Here is a 19,127-nt window from a genome sequence, read left to right on the forward strand (position 1 = left end):
GTCCTTCTCCAGGGACTGGCCTCTCTCTAAACATGACCAAAATATGTAAGATGAAGTCTCACCATCCTTGCCGCTAAGGAACACTCTGGCCTTACCTCCTCCAGACAAATCGGGTTGTCCTTTTAGCAGTTCATGGTAATTTCAACATTCTCCAACACAGTGCAAATGCATGATTCTTCTTTGCTCAGTGTCCAACTTTCACATACATATGAGGCAAATGAAAATACCATGACTCGGACCAGGTGCACCTTTGTCCTCAAAGTAACATCGTTGCTTTTCAATACTCTAAAGAGGTCCTGTACAGCAAGTGTATCTAATGCAGCTTGTCTTTTGATCTCTTGATTGCTCCTTCTTGCAATACTGAAAGATGCTGTGGGTAAAATATTGAATGCTGCAGAAAGCATCAAAGACAATGGAAAGAATACAGAGTCACTGTACCAAAAAGAACTAGTCGCCATCCCACCATTTCAGGAGGCCGCATAGGAGCAACGAAGACATTCAAGGTGCACTGAAAGCCTTAGGTAAAAATTTGCCTTCAGGAATTGATGAAAGACCCATTGAAATGTGTCAACAGGCTGATGAAGCATTGGAAGCAGGTTCCGGTAGGTCCTTTTCAAAACTTCTCATCTGAATTTTCTAACCACCCACAAAGCAGACGCTGCTGTGCTCAGATGCTTTAAGCTGTAAGAGGTTGGCCAAACAAGGACATGCATTAGCGCCTATAATAAAGCAGCAGCGTCGTTCAGCTCAGGGTCAGTGCATAAGTACGCTAACCATGCTCCTCTGGGGTTCTCTGAGCTCCACACTCCTCCAGGGCTCGATTCACTTCAGGATAGAAGCAAGTTGCCTTTAGCCTCACAGGGAGGCACAGCAACACCTTGGCATTGCCTCTCACCACCAGTCTAGCGCAGGGGCCCTTTTCCAGTGTGGCAGGAGACACACACTCTCCAGGAAGAAACATTTCCCAGAGGTCTTCACTCCTTCCCGCCTATCCCAGTGGCCAGAACTGAGGCAGACGGCCACTCCTAATCACGGACCCCCGAAATTGGGGTCATGCTGATTAGCGTAAGAGAAACAGACGTCACCCCTAAAGTTGGAACTAGTCGTGAGAGGCACGAACAGTGCTCTCCTTGCTAGGACAAGGAAGAGGTAGGTAACCCTATAAAGCCGAGCGTGATGTTTTCGTAACATTTAATTAAGATCTTTTGGTTGATATATATATTGATAACGATGAAAGTAAAGAATAAAAACAAAAATAATTTTTTCCTGATATTAAAAAGTTAGGCGTTATAGGGGTAATAATGTTGGATAGACAATCAACAGTATCAGTTACATAACCTCATTATGCAGATCTGGGATCTGAGACTCACTGAATAGAACCTGTTTGGGAAACATGCTTGATTCTAGATTCTTCACATAACCACGAACTTGATCTTCTGCCCCAAGACAACGCTGGCTTGTAGTAAGTGGATTTGAGCTACTCGCCTAGATCTAACCTAATTCTTTGACAGTGGAGGACGGTGTAACTGCTCCTGGGATCAGGAGGAAGGTCTCTTGACAATGATACTTTAGTATCTACATATATGTTGTTTAATGTTACATTGATGTTGGAGTCATGGTGTCGCTTGGGTGAACATATGGGGTCACCATCACCTTGTAGTAGATATGACTACCATTGATGGCTGTTCAGCCACATAATGAGAGCGTTTAGATAAAATCCCTTACCTCTATTAATCTCCCTTCCTCATCTGCAGAATGTGGATACGAAGACCTGCATTTTGCACTTAAAACAATAAGTAAATATTTTGAAAAATGTTTAACCAGTTAATACAAAAGTTGGAATTTGTAGCGGGTGTGCTTTCGAAACCATTCAGATGTGGACGCATTGGAGAATAAAATTATTTAATGGGTTATCTTAGAGACTGCCGACTAGAATGTGAAAACTGGACATTGTAGGAACTTGCAGACGGTCGATGAAATCACTGACTTCTACTGAGTCACTTTGATCGTTCATGAACTGGGTTTACTCTATCTTGTGTGTCTCGAGTTAATCAGGTCTGGGAATTATAGGAAGCAGAATATGATCTACTTGATGAATTAAATTGTGAAATCACACGTATGAGGAAATAAAATCTTTCAGACCCAGACTATCCCTGAATCAAACCCAAAAGCAATTTTAAAAAATTCCACAAAGCATTTTTTGTTAATTCTATCCAATTTACTCACCACACATTTTTAAAGAACAGAAGATTTAATTTGATCTCTAAGTTTCCATATAATTTCTGAACCTTAGGAAGAAGTTTATTACTTTTGAAAATAGTTTCTGTCTAATGACATTTCACCATTTTGATTTCTAACAAATTTTCTGTTCTGGTCCTTAAGGGGGAAAAATAATGATATATTAAGAGGTTTTAGAATGGCATGTTAATGTTAGGAAATTTTTTAATGGCTTTTATTTTTTCACTTTTATGATGAACCATTGAATTTTCAGGAGACAAAAAAAATGGTTCTATTGTATCATAGATTTTCCCAGTTGTTAAACTAGTTGCAAAATAAGCTCTATATAATTTTGTTTTCCGTAAGTCGCCACTAAAGAGGAAGAACGATTTTTTCTCCCTACATCCTACCCACAGGCAAGTTAAACTGATCTCATGCGTGGGAAAGTCTGCTGAACTCATTTTCCTTCTTTGGGAGTAGAAGGGAGAAGTGGAAGGTGGGGAGACAGGAAAGTACTCTGTCCTTTAAAACGAATTCCAGCTCACCTGGAAGCCAAGCCAAACGCCGTATAAAGATGAAGCGCGTGAGCTCGGTACTTAAAAAGAAGCCACCGACGACATAAATATTGTTTCTTCGTTGTGACAAATAGGCTACAATGATGCATGATGTTAACAAGAGGGAAACCCCTACAGGGAACACTGTACTGTCTGTGCAATTTCTTCATAGATCTAAAACTATTTTAAAGTTAAACATTTGTTCAAAAAAAATTGACTGGCTCTACTGAGTGTTGAGCAAATGGTTCTAAGCCTCAGTTTCATCCGTCAATAAAGTGCCCAAATGGAGCCTACTTCACAAGGCTGCCGTGAGGCTGAGATGACAACTGAGTGTCCCCCGCAGGGGCTGTGCAGTGGTTTTCACGATTACTGTGTGCCTGACAGGGAACTGATCACTGCAGTTTTCACAGCAAGCACACACGCTTCAAGTCACCACACCCTGGCTGCTCCATGCCTGCTGCGAGCGAGCACGGTAACCATCCATCACCCAGGCTTGATAGCCCTTAGCTCCGGCCCATGCACCCAGGCAGCAGACCCCTTTAAACCACTGCTGTTATTGCCTGAGCCTTGCAAACAGTTCTTTCCTACTATGTCCACCCTGACCCCGCCTGGCCGCACGAGGTGCTCTCCACCTGGCTTTCCTGTTTCATCTGCTCTCCCAACCACTGTGATTGCAGGATCTGGCTCATCTTTATCTCATACTTCCATCCTTTATAAGACTCTGATTTGGGGTGAGGCCAATGTCTACTCCTTTGGCTTTGGTACTTAAAGACCTTTCCTGACCTGGCCTCAACTTACCTTTGCAGCTATATTTCCCATACTCTTCCATTCATTCTTAGATCTTGTGAGAGATGCTTCATTCATGTGGCCAAGGGTCGACGACCTCTCTGGTACCTTTGCTTTATCTTCAAAAGGAGGATACCAGCTACATCACAGGGTTATTGTGGAGACTACAATAAAGGTCAAGCCACTTAAACCATCCATGGCCTTTAACATAGGACCATGTACAAAATTATCAAATGCTACCTAACTCTATTGTGCAAGTCCAAACACGTCCCCGCTTCTCAACCGTCCCTCAGCTTTTAAGAAGCGAGGATGAGGATAGGAGGCTTCAACTTTCTGACCCCTGTAAAGCATTGTTCATCATTGGCTGTACAGGGAGTCCCTGGATGGCGGGCAGTTAACTCGGTTGGCTGTTAGTAAAAAGGGGGCAATTTCCAGTCTACCCAGAGGTGCTTTGAAAGAAATGTTGGGCCATCTGCTCCTGAAATACCAGCCAGTGGAAATCCTACAGCGCACAGTTCTCCTCTGACGCACATGGGGTCGTCATACGTCAGAGCAGACTTGCAGGGAACTGGCATACGGCTGACTGTCCGACCACTTCTCCCTTCCTCGGTGGTGGGAGAAGGGCATGGGACATAAAAGAACCAATGCTATTGGGACGATGGAGATAAAAACCGATTAGGCACCATAAAAGGAGAAGAAAGCAAGATTTCTAGTGTCAACCTTGATGTTAAGGAATCAAATATTTGTCATGGACACACACACACACATACACACACACACACACACTTAAACTCACTGACATGGACTTTCTCCCGCAGAGTGGCTGGTGGTTTCAGACAGCATACCTTGCAGTTAGTAGCTCAATGCATGTAACACTACACCACCAAGGCTCATATATATATATATATATATAGTGGTACACACACAAAAAAAGCAGATTGGTGCATTTAAATTTTTCTACAAAACAACCTCATCACCTTCAAAGTATTTTTATTAAACTCAATCCATTTGTCAAATCTGTGACTGTGGTTTTGGAAACATTTTTCAAACTCATCTGTTTGGATGGCTGACAGCACCTCGCTCGGTTTTTTTTCTTCGCCTCTTCTACATTGTCAAATTGCTGTCCTTTCATGTCCCTCTGCCTTTACGGAAACAAAAAGATCTAGCAATGAAGGAAGTTAGGTGAGTAAGGTACGTGGGGCAAGAGAGGCATGCTGTTTTCTGCCAAAAACTAGCCAACTGAGATGGCTGCATGAGCAGGTGCATAGCCGTGATGGCAAAACCAGATCCCCGTCTGCCACAAATCAGGCCTTTTTGTCACACATTGTTAGGAAAAATCTTTTCAGAACCTCTAAATAGAAAGCTTGATTAACAGTCCGCACTATGGGTTGATATTTTTGTGCATTTGGGAAATTGATGGGACATCTAACAAACATTTCAATGTTTGGGAAACAAGAAAAGCACTCACACACTTGAATTTTTTCCTCTATAGCGCTCTCCTTATAAGCTGCGTTCAACATCAGAAGTTTCTGTGACATTTTTCCTGAGCAGAAAAAAATCTGGCAGTTGCGCATTTTTTTTACATCAGCCATCACACACAAAAAAAGAGGTTCTAGCAAAAGTTTTATGAAAAATTTCACTGTGACCAAAGAGAACCTTCTCAGGCAATGCCACTGGGTGCACTAACTCAGAGTTGCTCAATACTCATGTAGTGGGAAACATGCTTACTATGAAAGATCTGTTCCACCCAATGTAATCCATTTTGGGGGTATCCCCTTATATACACATACACACATGTTTGTATACATTATATCTCTATACTTTATATGTATGTATATACACATGTGTATATGATATATACACGTGTGTATGGAAATTTAGGTAAGCAAAGAACCAGGTTCTCAGCTGACTTCTACCCAGGATGTAAATGTTCAAACACTAACCAGATCCAAATAGAGAATAAATTGTGCAGGCATAGGATTTGTCATGATCATTGGGTCTCTACTCAAGTATTCCCTCAATGCAAGAACACTTTGTTCTGATAACCTGGCATTCCGTGATGCTCACCTTCCCGACAGGATTGCTGAAGACAAAATGGGTGCATAGCAAATGTGGTGAAGAAAGCTGATGGTGCCCAGCTACCAAAAGATATAGTGTCTGGGATCTTAAAGGCTTGAAGACAAACAAGTGGCCATCTAGCTCAGAAGCAACAAAGCCCACATGGAAGAAGCACACCAGCCTGTGTGATCATGAGGTGTCAATGGGATCAGGTATCAGGAATCAAAGACCCAGAACAAAAAAATTATATCAATGTGACTGGGAGTGCAGAGTTGAGACCCAAAGCCCATCTGTAGACAATTGGACATCCCCTTACAGAAAGGTCACAAGGAGGAGATCAGCCAGTCAGGGTGCAGTATAGCACCAATGAAACATAGAATTTTCTTTATTTTTCTTTGGAACTTTCTTTTTAAAAAAATAAATAAATCATTATATTGGGCGCTTGTACAACTCACCCGAATACACACGTACATCCATGTGTCAAACACTTTTGTACATTTGTTTCCCTCATCATTCTCAAAACATTTGCTTTCTACTTGAGCCCTTGGTATCAGCTCATTTTTCCCTCGCTCCCCCCTCCCCAAAGAACCCTTGATAATTTATAAATTATTATTGTCATATCTTACACCATCCAACGTCTCACCTCACCCACTTCTCCGCTCTCCCTCCCCCAGGGAGGTTATATGTAGATCCTTGTCATCTGCTCCCCATTTCTCCCTCACCTTCCCTCCACCCTCCTGGTATTGCTACTCTCACCACTGGTCCTAAGGGGTTCACTTGTCCTGGATTCTCTGTTTCCAGTTCCTATCTGTACCAGTGTACATCCTCCAGTACAGCCAAAATTATAAGGTAGAATTGGGATCATGATAGTGGAGGGGAGGAACCATTCAAGAACTAGAGGAATATTGTATGTTTCATCATTGCTACACTACACACTGGCTCGTCTCCTCCCTGTGACCCTTTTTAAGGAGATGTCCAATTGCCCACAGATGAGCCCTGGGTCCCCACTCTGCACTCCCCCTCATTCACAATGCTATTATTATTTTTTTGTTCTTTGATGCCTGATACCTGATCCCTTTGATGATCTTACATGCTGGTGTACTTCTTCCATGTGGGCTTTATTGTTTCTGAGTTAGATGGCTCTAGTTTATCTTCAAGTCTATAGGACCCCAGCTATCAAGACTAATCTTTTGATAGCCAGGCACCATCAGCTTTTTTTCACATTTGCTTAGGCACCCGCTTTGTCTTCAGTGATCATGTCAGGACAGGCAGGTGTGCTTCTTCCATGTAGGTTTTGTTGTTTCTCTGCTAGATCGCTGCTTGTTTATCTTCAGGTCTTTAACACCCCAGATGTTATATCTTTTGATAGCCAGGCACCATCAGCTTTCTTCACATTTGCTTGTGCACCCGTTGTCTTCAGTGATCATGCCAGGAAGGTGAGCGTCTCAGACTGCCGAATTGAAATATACAACTTTCTTCTAGTTCTTTAATGCTTCCTCCCTCCCTCTGTCATGACCCCAATTCTACCTTACAAATCCAGCTAGACCAGAACATGTACATGGGTACAGATAAGAGCTGGAAACACAGGAAACCCAGGACAGATAAACCCCTCAGAACCAACAATGAGTGGCAATACCAGGAGGGTAAGGGTAAGGTGGGTGACAAAGGGGCAACCGATCACAATGATCTACATATAACCCCCTCCTGGGTGGACACACAACAGAAAAGTGGGTAAAGGGAGATATTGGTCAGTATAAGACATGAAAAAATAATAACAATATATAAATTATCAAGGGTTCATGAGGGATGGATGGTGGAGGAGGAGGAAAAAATTGAGGAACTGATACCAAGAGCTCAAGTAGAAAGAAAATGTTTTGAAAATGATGATGGCAACAAATGTACAAATGTGCTTGACACCATGGTTGGATGATGGATTGTGATAAGAGCTGTATGAATCCCCAACAAAATGATTTTTTTTAAAGAGTTGTCATGGTGTAAACAATGAGAGTCAAGCTGATGGAGAGGGTCACTGTATCTTCAGGAATATGAAGGAGTTTCAAAAAGTTTGTGGGAAGATTCCATTATCAATTCCACTTTTCCACCAGTTTTCCGAAGGTCCCTCACACAAGACTGAAGAAATGGCTTGTTCTGTTTCTAGCTGCCTGTCAAAGTAAGACTAAAATATAGTGTGAACTTTAGGCTTATCTTAATCTGGTCACCAGTTAAAATGACTGCAGGGCCAGTGAATTATTTAATGTGGCTCTTAAGTCCAAGTCTCTGAAACTCCCACCAAATGACCTGCTTGTATCCGGCCAGAAAGTGGGGAAGTGATCGGAATCACCTGTGAGGAACTGTCAACGGGATCCATTGTGATTACCATCCTGTTGTGCATAAAATGAGGCCTCCGAGAAGCAGGGGAGGGGAGTTCACAACCAGTCAGAGCCAGAAGTGGATCATGCCTTCTGCACCCCAATCCCTGCGCAGTGACCCTCCAGAATCCAGAGAGAGTGGTGACATCAGAGGAGTGGCAGAGAAGCAGCAGCACCGGCAGCCAGGACACGGTGAACTTCTCAGCCAAGGAAAGCAGAGTCTCCACTTTGGGGCAGGAGGCTGGGATAGGGAGCAGGTGCCTCTGGGCACTTAATTTGGAGGGCTGGGGTTGCTGACCCACAGAAGTGGAGCTGAGTGCCTTCACGTTGAGGCTTGCTGGCGTGGGGTGTCTCTAGGCACTTAAATAAGAGCTGGGTTTCCTACCCAAGTATCTGCACTGAATGTCATTGGGCCGAGGGCAACAATGGAGTGGCATGCCCTTTGGGGATTTATTAGCAACCCTGAAAGAACTTTGTTACATGTCTTGACTGAACAAGTGTATCCTGAGCGCTTATCACCTGCATCGTCTTGTTAACTTCCTTAATAAACTCCTGTACCAAGAATATGTTGTGTGAGCTCAGTGCAGCCGTGACAATGAACCATAAACTCTAGATATGAAAGTAGGGAACACTGTGAGACAGAACACGGTAGGTTTTCCATGGTTCAGCAATTTCCCTTCTAGGTTCCTACTTTTGAAGTTGGTTCCCTGTCGGTGTAAGATGTATCTTGCCATCCCATTCCAGCCCAACCCTGTTGCCATGATCTACTGTAACCAGGTTCTGGGTAAAAAAAAAAAAAATACTGGATCAACCCTCAACTAGTCTATAAGTTGGGGTAAAAGAGCTGAGCCACAGTAAATTTTCAGGTAGGACTTGCATATACCTAAGCACTTACATACATTCCACCTCTAGGAACCCAAAAAGGAATTCCTCGGGGCATCTCCATGACCATTCCTTTCTGCCTGCACTCTAATTACCACCTCTATGCTATTGAACATATGAGAGATATCCACAATTCATTCGGTACTCTGAAACGAGAAACCAAGTGATACAAAAAGTTGTTGGTATATGACAAAAAGCTTGTTATTTCCATGTTTAAAAGGCAATTATTTCCGATGAAAGACCATGAAACTGTAAGAGAGTGAAGGGGACGTTTCTGGAAACTACACATGATCTGAAAAAATACAAATAGCAACTAAATTAAATATCAGACTCACAACAGATGACATCAAAAGCCCACTCACTGCCTTCGAGTCTCTTCTAACTCAAAGCGCCCGACAGACAGAACAAAATGGTTCCCTAGGGTTTCTGAGACCACACATCTTTCTTCCTCTTGGCTGGTGCACTTGAACCCTTAACCTACTCTGCCGTAAGGCTCCCCGGAAGCCAGGACAGAGCCATGCATTCCATGGCCACCCTTGGGAAACGCTTTCCTACTACCTAAAAGGAAGGATCGAGATTTGGGGTAGACCTTTCCAAGAATTTTCCGCAGCTTCATTAACCATGATTCATTTTTTTAACTTTTATTTTACTGACCACACATGCAAATAATCGGTTTATATTATTTTTTCGGGATGAAGTTCCGACTTGATACTGATTTACTTGTGGTGAATTACAAAATAATTCATGACAGTCCTACTGACCACGTGAAATTTATTTAAATAGGCAATAATTTAACACGGCACAGAGAGCAAATGCATAAGTATAAAAATAGGTTGGTTTAGGAACCAAATATCAGTACCACACAGAAGAAGCACGCTACACATACACTCTCGGGCTTCTGGAAGATTAAGGCAACATAACCTACCTTAAGTAATTTGATGGGAATGCTTTACTTGTGTGTGATAGATGTGATTAAAACATCTCAAAATAGGGAGCGCACACATTTTTCAGTATGGCAAGTCTTTCCTCCCAGTTTTCTCGTCAATATATTAATGATTCTTCTTACATACTGTACAGCCGTTAGTCTAGATTGATAAATGGGCTATCAAAGCCACTATCCTGCTGACTAGCGGGGAGAGGGATGAGTTTTCTTGAAGGCTGCCAGTACCCTGGAGCCGGTACCGTACTGAGTTTTTTCAAATCTGACTTTAATCGTTCAGTCGCGTGATGAGCCGGGTGTCCGGGAGTCCTACTGGTCTTCCCCGGCTGGGAACACATGGCTTCTTCAGAAGCCTGGTCTGGAGCATGATCACCCTGGAAGTTCACTGGGCTACGAGTCTCATCGCTTCCCTCCGGATCTGGGAGGCCACTCGGTGCCGAGAACTGTTTTAGTCTGGCAGACTCCGGGAGTGGCCCGCTGTGCAGAAAGGAGACTTCGTGACCGTTGGTGCTCCAGTCTAGAGAGGTGCCAAGGCCGTCTCTCTCCTTCACGGGGGCTTCCTCAACACCTGGACCTTGACTTCTCTCAGTGGGGGCACTTTCGCTCTCCATCAGGGGATTGCACTTATATACCTTTAAGCCAGCTCTTTCGTGGGCCCGTGGACAGGGCGTGTGTGTGGATCTGGGGTCAGAAGGGCCCGGGCTGCGTCGAGGTGAGGATTTGTTTCGGAAAGTCCCAAGAAAGGGGTAGGCGGCTGAGTGCACGAGTAATGTGGAGCCGGCGTCCCGGAGCAGATCTCTCTTCTTGTGTGAACCACAGCCTCTTTCCCCTTCGTAGGGCACAAACTCAGGAGAGACCCTCTCGGGGGCAGGATCCAGCTTCCTGGAGCTGGTATCCCCAAACTGAAAGTCCGACTGGGAATCTTGGGAACCCGTGAGCTTTCGGTCCTCACTCTCGGAAGCCTCCAACCGCCTTTGTAAGTTACAAGCAGCCTTCTTCTTGGGGATCGTTCTCACACTGGTTGACTTGCTCTCAGCGTAGCCAGCTATATTCTGAAGTACATCCTTCCTCTTGGACTTGTCAGCTCCAACCAGCATCTCTGGAGTCAGAGGCAGTGTTCCTACGCACGGGGCAACACAGAACGAGGAGAAAATTAACACTGAGTGAGAAGCAAAACCATTTTTATGTGCGCTAGACAAAGAGTGTATCTGTTTTAATCGTGCTTAAAGAAAATACAACATCACTGGGCAATTAAAAATACCCCTTTACACAAATCCATTAATAAAGCGTGCTCATTTGTCCTTTTGAAAACTGATTGTGTGTATATATATATATATGTATATATATTATATATATACCCACCCACCGGATAGCTCATTGTTTTGTAGTAGGTGCTATAGAGTTTTAAGAGCCAACTGCAACATTTCCAGTCCTGCTCTGATTGTTAAGTAATAGGTTTCAGTGGACTGTATTGCCTCAAAAAATCATGGCTACCCCATTTACTCACACATGCACACACACACAAACTGTAAAGGCAAACCGAGTTTCTGGTTTAATGAACTAATAACACTAAATCAGATCAGTGGCAAAGCAGCTTAAGAACACAGAATCATGGGGACCCAAGACCCATCTGTAGGCAACTGCACATCCCCCTTACAGAAGAGTGGCGGGGAGGAGAGGACCCAGTCAAGGTGCAGTGTAGCAATGATGAAACATACAACTTTCCTCTAGTTCCTAAATGCCGCCCCCCACCTCCCACTATCATGATCCCAATTCTACCTTACAAATCCGGCTAGACCAGAGGATGTACACAGGTACAGATAGGAACTGGAAACACAGGGAATCCAGGACAGATGATCCCTTCAGGACCAGTGGTGAGGGTTGTGAAGCTGGGAGGGTGGAGGGAAGGTGAGGTGGAAAGGGGAACCGATTACAAGGATCTACATATAACCCCCTCCGTGGGGGATGGACAACAGAAAAGTGGGTGAAGGGAGATGTCAGACAGTGTAAGATATGACAAAATAATAATTTATAAATTATCAAGGGTTCATGAAGGAGGGGAGAGTGGAGGGGGGGGGAATGAGGATTTGATACCAAGGGCTTAAGTAAAAAGCAAATGTTTGGAGACTAATGATGGCAACAAGTGTACAAATGTGCTTGACACAATGGATGTATGTATGAATTGTGATAAGAGTTGTACGAGCCTCCCCCCAAAAATGATATAAAAAATAAAAAGAACACAGAATCAAAGGTATCATATCTCAGGCGTCCTGAGAACTCAACAAAAAGCGCTTTTCTACTGGGACACACTTGCACCCTGTCACTTCCCTTTTAAACCCGAGGCTCCCATTGCCACCCGAAAGTTGACCCAAGCCATCTTTGTATTTCTATATGAGGAGCAAGTACCACACCAGGCTCTTGGAGTCTGGAACGCTCTCTGCCTCTAACTTCCCATCCGTTCAAGAACCTATTTACCCACCCCCAAAATCAACCTCACTGCCATGGAGACGATGCAGACTCATGGTCCCTGTGGGCCTCTTTCTTTAGGAGTGTCCCATCGCTTCTGGTTTGCCAATGGCACATTTTTATGGCTCGGTTAGAGATCTCTTCTTTTTCTCAATCTTGGTTTGATGTTTAGAGACTTTCTATCACTTCTCGGGACCAGACAAGAATAGGAAGCAGGTGTGCTCAGCCTGTCTACCTCAATTGGAAGCTCTCCGTTTTTTATATCTACACTTCACAGTGAAGGGAAAACACAATTTTATAAAGACCTTTAGTCTTTTTCATCCTGAAAAGAGATAAATAGCAAAAAAAGGGAGGGGGGGGCGAGAAGACCACTGAAGTGACACACTTTCACATACCAGACTGTGGAGTTTTGCTCTGGGTTCTTTTCGAAACAGGGGTCTCCAGCAACTTTGCCATCGTTGCAAGTGTGCTAGCGGCGTTCATGATCTTTCTGTCTGCCCTGTGGGGAATTCCAGAATGTTAATATAGTTTAAAGGGGGGGAAAAAGAGAGTTTTCTCAGCCCCAGGATCTTTGTTTCTCAATGAGCTCGGCTAACATTTAGGGTGGCTCGACCCTTTAAGTTGCTTTTAACCCCGTAAGGCTGAGCACGTGGAGCGTTTGCATCGTGGTTCAGGCGGACAGTGGGGAGAAATGACAATATGCTGCCCTGCTCTTCCCAGGGCAGAGTGTTCAGATCAAACTTACCCTTCCTGTTTCCCATTGTCCTGCAAAATCTGTTGGAGGCAAATCAAATAGTATTTGCGCATCTTCCGGGCTGTTTCTTGGCGCTCTCGTAACACCTCTGCTTTGACCATGTCTGCAGCCCGCTCCTTACTCTCCTGGATATAGCGGAGCATATCACCTAGGGGAGGTGGCGGGGGTGGGGTGGGGTTCCCCAGAGAATAGATGTTGAACAGCCGTTTTTCAGAAACAATAGGAAGTAGTCTTAGACCAACTCTGGGGGGTGATGAAGGGGCTGGAACGATAAGCGTTATAGATCCTCATCATCACTACCGTCACGTCTGACCACCGTTCCGGTGGACTCGAAGGAAAAGCCATCAGGCAGTCCTTCTGGAACACTGATGGGCACATTGCTAACAGAAACATGGCATTGTCTCCACCTGTCAATTGTACATGACATCCAAGAGGAGGACCGGGGAACCTAAGAGGTAAGGCGGAAAGCAACAGCCAAGCAGACACCAAGAGGAAGCCATCTGAGCCGGAAGACTGCTGTCCGGCTGTTCACGTGGGCTCTGAAAGCCAGGTGTCAGCACTCACTCAATCTGCTCAGCAGCACTGACTGGGCAGCTAAACGAAATACACGAATTCACAGGAGGCACACGGGACTAACACAGGGAGGACAAGGAGTCCTCCCAGCTGCCTTTCGAAGTTTACATTGAAGCTCAACGCACGGCCCTCAAGTTCTCTCTGTCACTCAGCATGCTTTGATTGGGACAGCCATTCGTTAAGGCTCGTATGTTTTACTAAACTCAGGGCTAGATCCTACACCTAGAATTCCACCACCCATGATATATTAGCAATATCAATTCAGCGGAATTCCCCCTCTTATCGCCGGAAGCTCTTCCTGAAAATCAGATGCTCTATAGGAAAACACTAACTGGGAGCCTAGTGTCTACACAGTTTTCCCCAGATAAGTGCGACCACTGGAGTGGGAGATCCATGCGTTCTACACAATGTTGATTCTAACAGCCAAGAGGCATTCCACTGGGCAAGCGTGAACCAGAGGAAGACTGCAAGGTGCACCAGCACGACTGTGTACTGCAGAGAGCTTGACAAACATCGGTGGCTTAATCCGCTGTGAAAAGGATGGCGGCCAATAGACTCTTCACCTGATCCATGTCCAGTCCTTGCATGCTTATGGGGACCTGCTGCCTGCTACTATCAAGTCAACTATGACTCATGGGGACCCGTGCCTATCAGAGTAGAACCGTGCTTCATACTTTTCCATGGTTGACTTTGTCAGAAGGAGCATCACCAGGCCTTTCTGCAGAGGAACCACTGGGTGTATTTCGACTTCTAACCTTCTGGTTTGCAGCGGTGAGCATTAACCTTTTTGATTACCCCGTGAATCCAGAAAGTTTATGGTGGAGAGTCACAGCTACTCGTTGGAAACACACGCGGCATTTTCTTTGGTAAAAGTAACATAAGTTGCAAGACTCTGAACCTTCTAGTTCAGTACTGGGATCAATAGCATAGAAGTCCCTTTACCCTCAGGTCACTTCCTAAGCTATAACATGGGCATAGTGATCTACTACTGCACGATGCAGAGAAATCACCAAAGGTCTCTTCTAAAAGGAGGCAAGAGCCCAGGACAAGGCCGAACCCCCCAAACTCACTGCCATCGAGTCAATGCTGGCCCACAGCAACCCTTCAGGACACAGTGGGTCTGCCTCTTTGGGTCTCCCAGTGTGCTCTTTAGGGAAGCTTGCTGCCACCGCTCCGCCCTTCGGAGCAGCTAGTCAGTGCAAACTGCCAGTAGCCGAGCGCTTAACCGCTGTGCCACCAGGACTCCTGAAATCATCATGTGAGTCAACTATGAGTTGATAAAGAGAAAGAACTGCCAGGAGAGGGAACGAAAAAAAGGGAAGCCAAATCATCCTGAAAATCTTTGCAGTGTTTTATAGCAACGGTTCTCAACCTGTGGGTCATGACCCCTTTGAAGGGTCAAACGACCCTTTCACAGGGGCCGCCTACGACCATTGGAAAACACACATTTCCGATGGTCTTAGGAACCGAGACACCACTCCTCTATCCATCTCCAGGCTGTCCACCCACATGCAGACACGCCCACATCAGAGTACCCGGCGTGAAGACTGTTACCCATGCTACACCACGCTTCAAGACAAAATTTCATTTACTTGTCATCAGAACTAAATATCTCACAATATATAATTACATAGTGTTTTTGTGATGAATCACTCTGCTTTCATGATGTTCAATTCGTAACAATGAAAATACATCCTGCATATCGGATATTGATAGGACGATTCATAACAGTAGCAAAATTACAGTGAGGAAGCAGCAGCGAAAATGATTTTATGGTTGGGGGTCGCCACCCCATGAGGAGCTGTATGAAAGGGTGGCGCGTTAAGAAGGGTGAGAGCCGACGCTTTAGAGACTTACATTTAATTTTTTTGACAGCTTTAAGATATTGCCCACGAAGCTCTTCCAAGGCCCTCCCGCTGCAGAGCACACAGGCATTTCCAGCAGCGCCTTCTGACAGCGACCTAGAATCAAACCAGAGACGGCAGAAGCCGACAGTGCAAGTGAAAAATCTTATCTGAAATAAACATACACGTACTCACAGATTCTCGTGGAAGAGAGGTACTAAAATTTCACCTGCAAGGAGCTTCACTACAGCTCTCTAGAGTAGGGGAAAATGGAAACAATGTCAATGTTTTGACTGTTTAAATAAATCAGGGTAAATTCACGGGATTAAGATCTTTGCAAAAAAAAAAAAAAAAGATCTTTGCAGCTTAAAAAAAGTAAAATCTTTGTGGCTTCTGAAAAGAATATAAAATACCTAATGACGTGGGGGAATGTCGGTCTTACTAAACTAATAAAAGATGACAAAGTAGTTTGCTGTGGTGATTCCAATTTTTTTAAACCCGCAGTACAAATGATGTGTGTGTACAAGAAAAATACAACATAAATGACGTAAAACAAGAGGTTAATCAGGGGCGGTCTCAGGAGGATATTTGCTTATTCTTCTTTTTAACTCACACAATGTTTTGCCATGTAACAGTGGCAATAAAACCAAGCCAAACTCACTGCCATCATGCCGATGGTCTTGGAAACACGTTTCATGCTTAGATAGAAATGTTCCGTTCTCGGTAACAGTAAGCGTCTACCTTGGTGGTGTTTTACTGAGGATGTTCAGTTCTTCCAATCTATTCTCCATGTCGTTGTTTTCTTCTATTAGTTCTTCAACAACTTTACTGTTCTCTCCTGAGGAAAGAGAGTTCGTATTATCCAGCACGGTCCGTCACCTTTCCTCCCAGGCTGCCTTTCCCTTCGGTCCCCGGTGCGGTGTTCCCAGGGGACTGCTACTTCCCTTGCTTGCATGTGTCATTCGTCCTCTGAGGACCCGCACTAGAGCCACCTGGAGAGCAGAGCCTGTTTCCTCAGCGCTCAGCATCGGGGCGCCATGTTTACCTTGCTCTGGTTACCCCCCGCCCTGGAACCAAGTACTTCCTGCGCTCGGGCTTCGTTTCCCAGCTAGACTGAACCGCGGTAGGCAGGTTTCCTAACACCGGGTCCCTGTGGAACCTAGCGCATCATCTGGGCTTGACTACATGATCGCTGATCAAGCATTGGAACACAAAATGAAAGGAAAATTCACCATTAAGTGTAAAGTAAGATTTTTCAATTATTTGGACTTTAAACGAGAGAAATGAGCAGAGCCTATGTAGTGTGGGGGTGGGGGTGGGAAAGGTATGAATTTCAGAGTTAAAGAAAACCGGTTAACCCCTAACTCAGCTTTCTACCTGTTACATGTGCCGAAGCACACAACTGAAGCTTTCTGAACCTGAGGGATTTTGTTCACATATAAAAGGGGTATAATATTCCCTAAAAAAATGGTAATAGAAATAAAAGAAAATGCACAATGGCCTGCACAAGGCCTTGCTCCATCTACATGAGCCTGCTGCCTCGTGCTCCCTGCTCCTCGGTCTCCTCAACACATCTGGGCGTCAGGATGAGGGGAATGAGCCACTGTTTCCTCTGGCGATTGATACAGCTGGTATATTTTAAAATCTTTCACTGTACTCTGCACTCTTCAATCGATGCCCCCAACAGACGAAAGCATGGAGTCCCAGAGGGTGTAAAAGCCGCAAGAGCAAAGACAGTGTCACCTAATGGCTGCACATTCAAGCCAAACTCACGCCAAACCCTCACGTAACCTACATGCTCATTTGGACCTTTTCTCAGCCTATCAAAGTACTTCTTTCAAAACAATGGATTATTTCCAGGACTACAAATGACACAAGGTATAAGCTTCAAAAGTGGAATAATTATCTTGTACTTACAACATAGGGCATACATATTATTTATAGGTAATAACCAAATCAAACTGCTCTCATTGTTTTAGGATGTAACTTTTTGTTGTTGTTGTTTCTTATCAAATTCGACAATAGCATCCTTTTGTAGCTATATGCTTCTACAGCTCAGGCAAATATCTCACTTACTCTCCTGGTGTCTACTAAAGAGCTAAGTAGTCACAAAGGTAATTATAATAGTGAAAAATGTTATCTGAAAATTCCCCATGATGGGTTTTGTACCTTGTCGACACCATGCACTAAGTGTGTGTTGAAACAGGATGCGACCCTTGCTGCCACAAAGTCTACACTCCAGTGGGGAATCCCAACAGTAAAAGATGACAGGGCGGATGGGTATAATGAAGAACCTCGGAGCAGTGGAGCATGTGTAGGGGACAGGCCCAAGCAAGACGGGGCGATGAGGAAGGGCTCCCGAGGCAGAGGTGAGCGGGGAGAAGACCAGGGGGTCGGCAGGCCATGCAATCTAGAAAGGAAGACACGTGGTCATGGTCCAGGGGGAGTGCACGACAGGAGGCTCAGAGACAGAGGCAAATCCATGCTTCTGGCTCCCCTGAGAGACTAAGAGGGCCGGGAACCATGCAGGTGGTGGGAAGAGCAGGGATTAGGTCATGAAGGGCTTCTTTTGTTTGTTAAATTAATCAGCCAGGTTGGGATTTCATTCTGAGAGTCACAGCAAACCACTTTAAATGGCTTTGAATGTGCTTTAAACGGGCGCGCGCCTGGTTCAGTTTACTTTCTTAAAGGTTGTTCAGTAGCTGCCTATGGGGAATGGATGGAAGGAGCAAGACTGGAAATAGAATCAGGAAGTGACTGCCAAGGTCCAAGCAAGAGATAAAGGCAAGGTAGGAAAAACAGTGAACCTAGTCACCTGATTGTGTTTTTCTAAATGACACAAGTGTTGGGGACGCTTAGATTCCATCGTTTCTCCACGGACACCAGGGCTACCAAGACGAACGGGAGTAAGCATCATCCAGCAAACCCCCAGACAAATAAAAGAAAGACCAGTCCGTCGTGTAACAGAGGGAGTTGATGGGGTGCTCCAGGGCCACGCAGACTGAGGAACATCAAGAGAAGGGGCCTTCAGCGCCGACTCCCCAGGGTGCGGGCAACAGGGACATCACATGGCAGGTTCCGAAGCAAGAGAAAGCGTGGCCAGTTAGTTCAGGAATCGGCAACGATTTCAAACATAAAGAGCAAAGCAGCAAGGGGTATAAGTAAGTAATGCAAGGCAAGAGGGAACAACCTTAAGGGTAAATATAAGTCTTTTAGAAAAGCAACAGGAGATGGCAGAAGATACCCGCTTTAGATAGAGAGCAGTCGGATCATTACGAAGGACTGGTTACCGCCCAAACGGGACCCGTCTGACTTTGCTCGGGTCTTTCCCTTCTGCGAGAATGTTGGTGATCTCGGGTGACTCGGTCTCTCCTTCAAGGCTTAAGGCTGGTATGCATAGGAAGCATTAACGGTCTTCCTTTTAAGTATATATAATTGTACTGCTAGTATTTATAGATAGATAGATAGATAGATAGATAGATAGATAGATAGATAGATAGATAGATAGATAGATAGAGATAGAGATAGAGATAGAGATATATATATGATGTGTTGTATCTACTATGTAAGTTGATATATATAAATCAACTTAAGGTTGATTTCTTAATTTGTTGTTCACCCCCTCCCCGCCGAACTTGATAAGCTTCCTGTAGGAAAGGTTCATCTTCCTGAGAACTGGGCTTT

General features: G+C 44.7%; 1 protein-coding gene across 5 annotated transcripts in view; it reads right to left on the minus strand.

The window, feature by feature from the left end:
- Window positions 1–9,620: 9,620 nt before the first annotated feature.
- The window catches only part of CEP152 (centrosomal protein 152), an 89,009-nt gene continuing 79,502 nt past the window's right edge, over window positions 9,621–19,127 (minus strand). For all 5 annotated transcript variants that reach the window (XM_075531211.1, XM_075531214.1, XM_075531213.1 and 2 more), the window contains 5 exons: window positions 16,185–16,281; window positions 15,457–15,560; window positions 13,018–13,174; window positions 12,668–12,771; window positions 9,621–10,926 (listed from right to left, as the gene is read on the minus strand). In XM_075531211.1, coding sequence (XP_075387326.1) covers window positions 9,947–10,926; window positions 12,668–12,771; window positions 13,018–13,174; window positions 15,457–15,560; window positions 16,185–16,281 — 1,442 coding nt within the window. In that variant the 3' untranslated portion in view covers window positions 9,621–9,946. The remainder of the gene's footprint in view (window positions 10,927–12,667; window positions 12,772–13,017; window positions 13,175–15,456; window positions 15,561–16,184; window positions 16,282–19,127) is intronic.

The sequence above is a fragment of the Tenrec ecaudatus genome, chromosome 14 (genome assembly GCF_050624435.1).
Source record: "Tenrec ecaudatus isolate mTenEca1 chromosome 14, mTenEca1.hap1, whole genome shotgun sequence".
Classification (NCBI taxonomy): domain Eukaryota; kingdom Metazoa; phylum Chordata; class Mammalia; order Afrosoricida; family Tenrecidae; genus Tenrec; species Tenrec ecaudatus.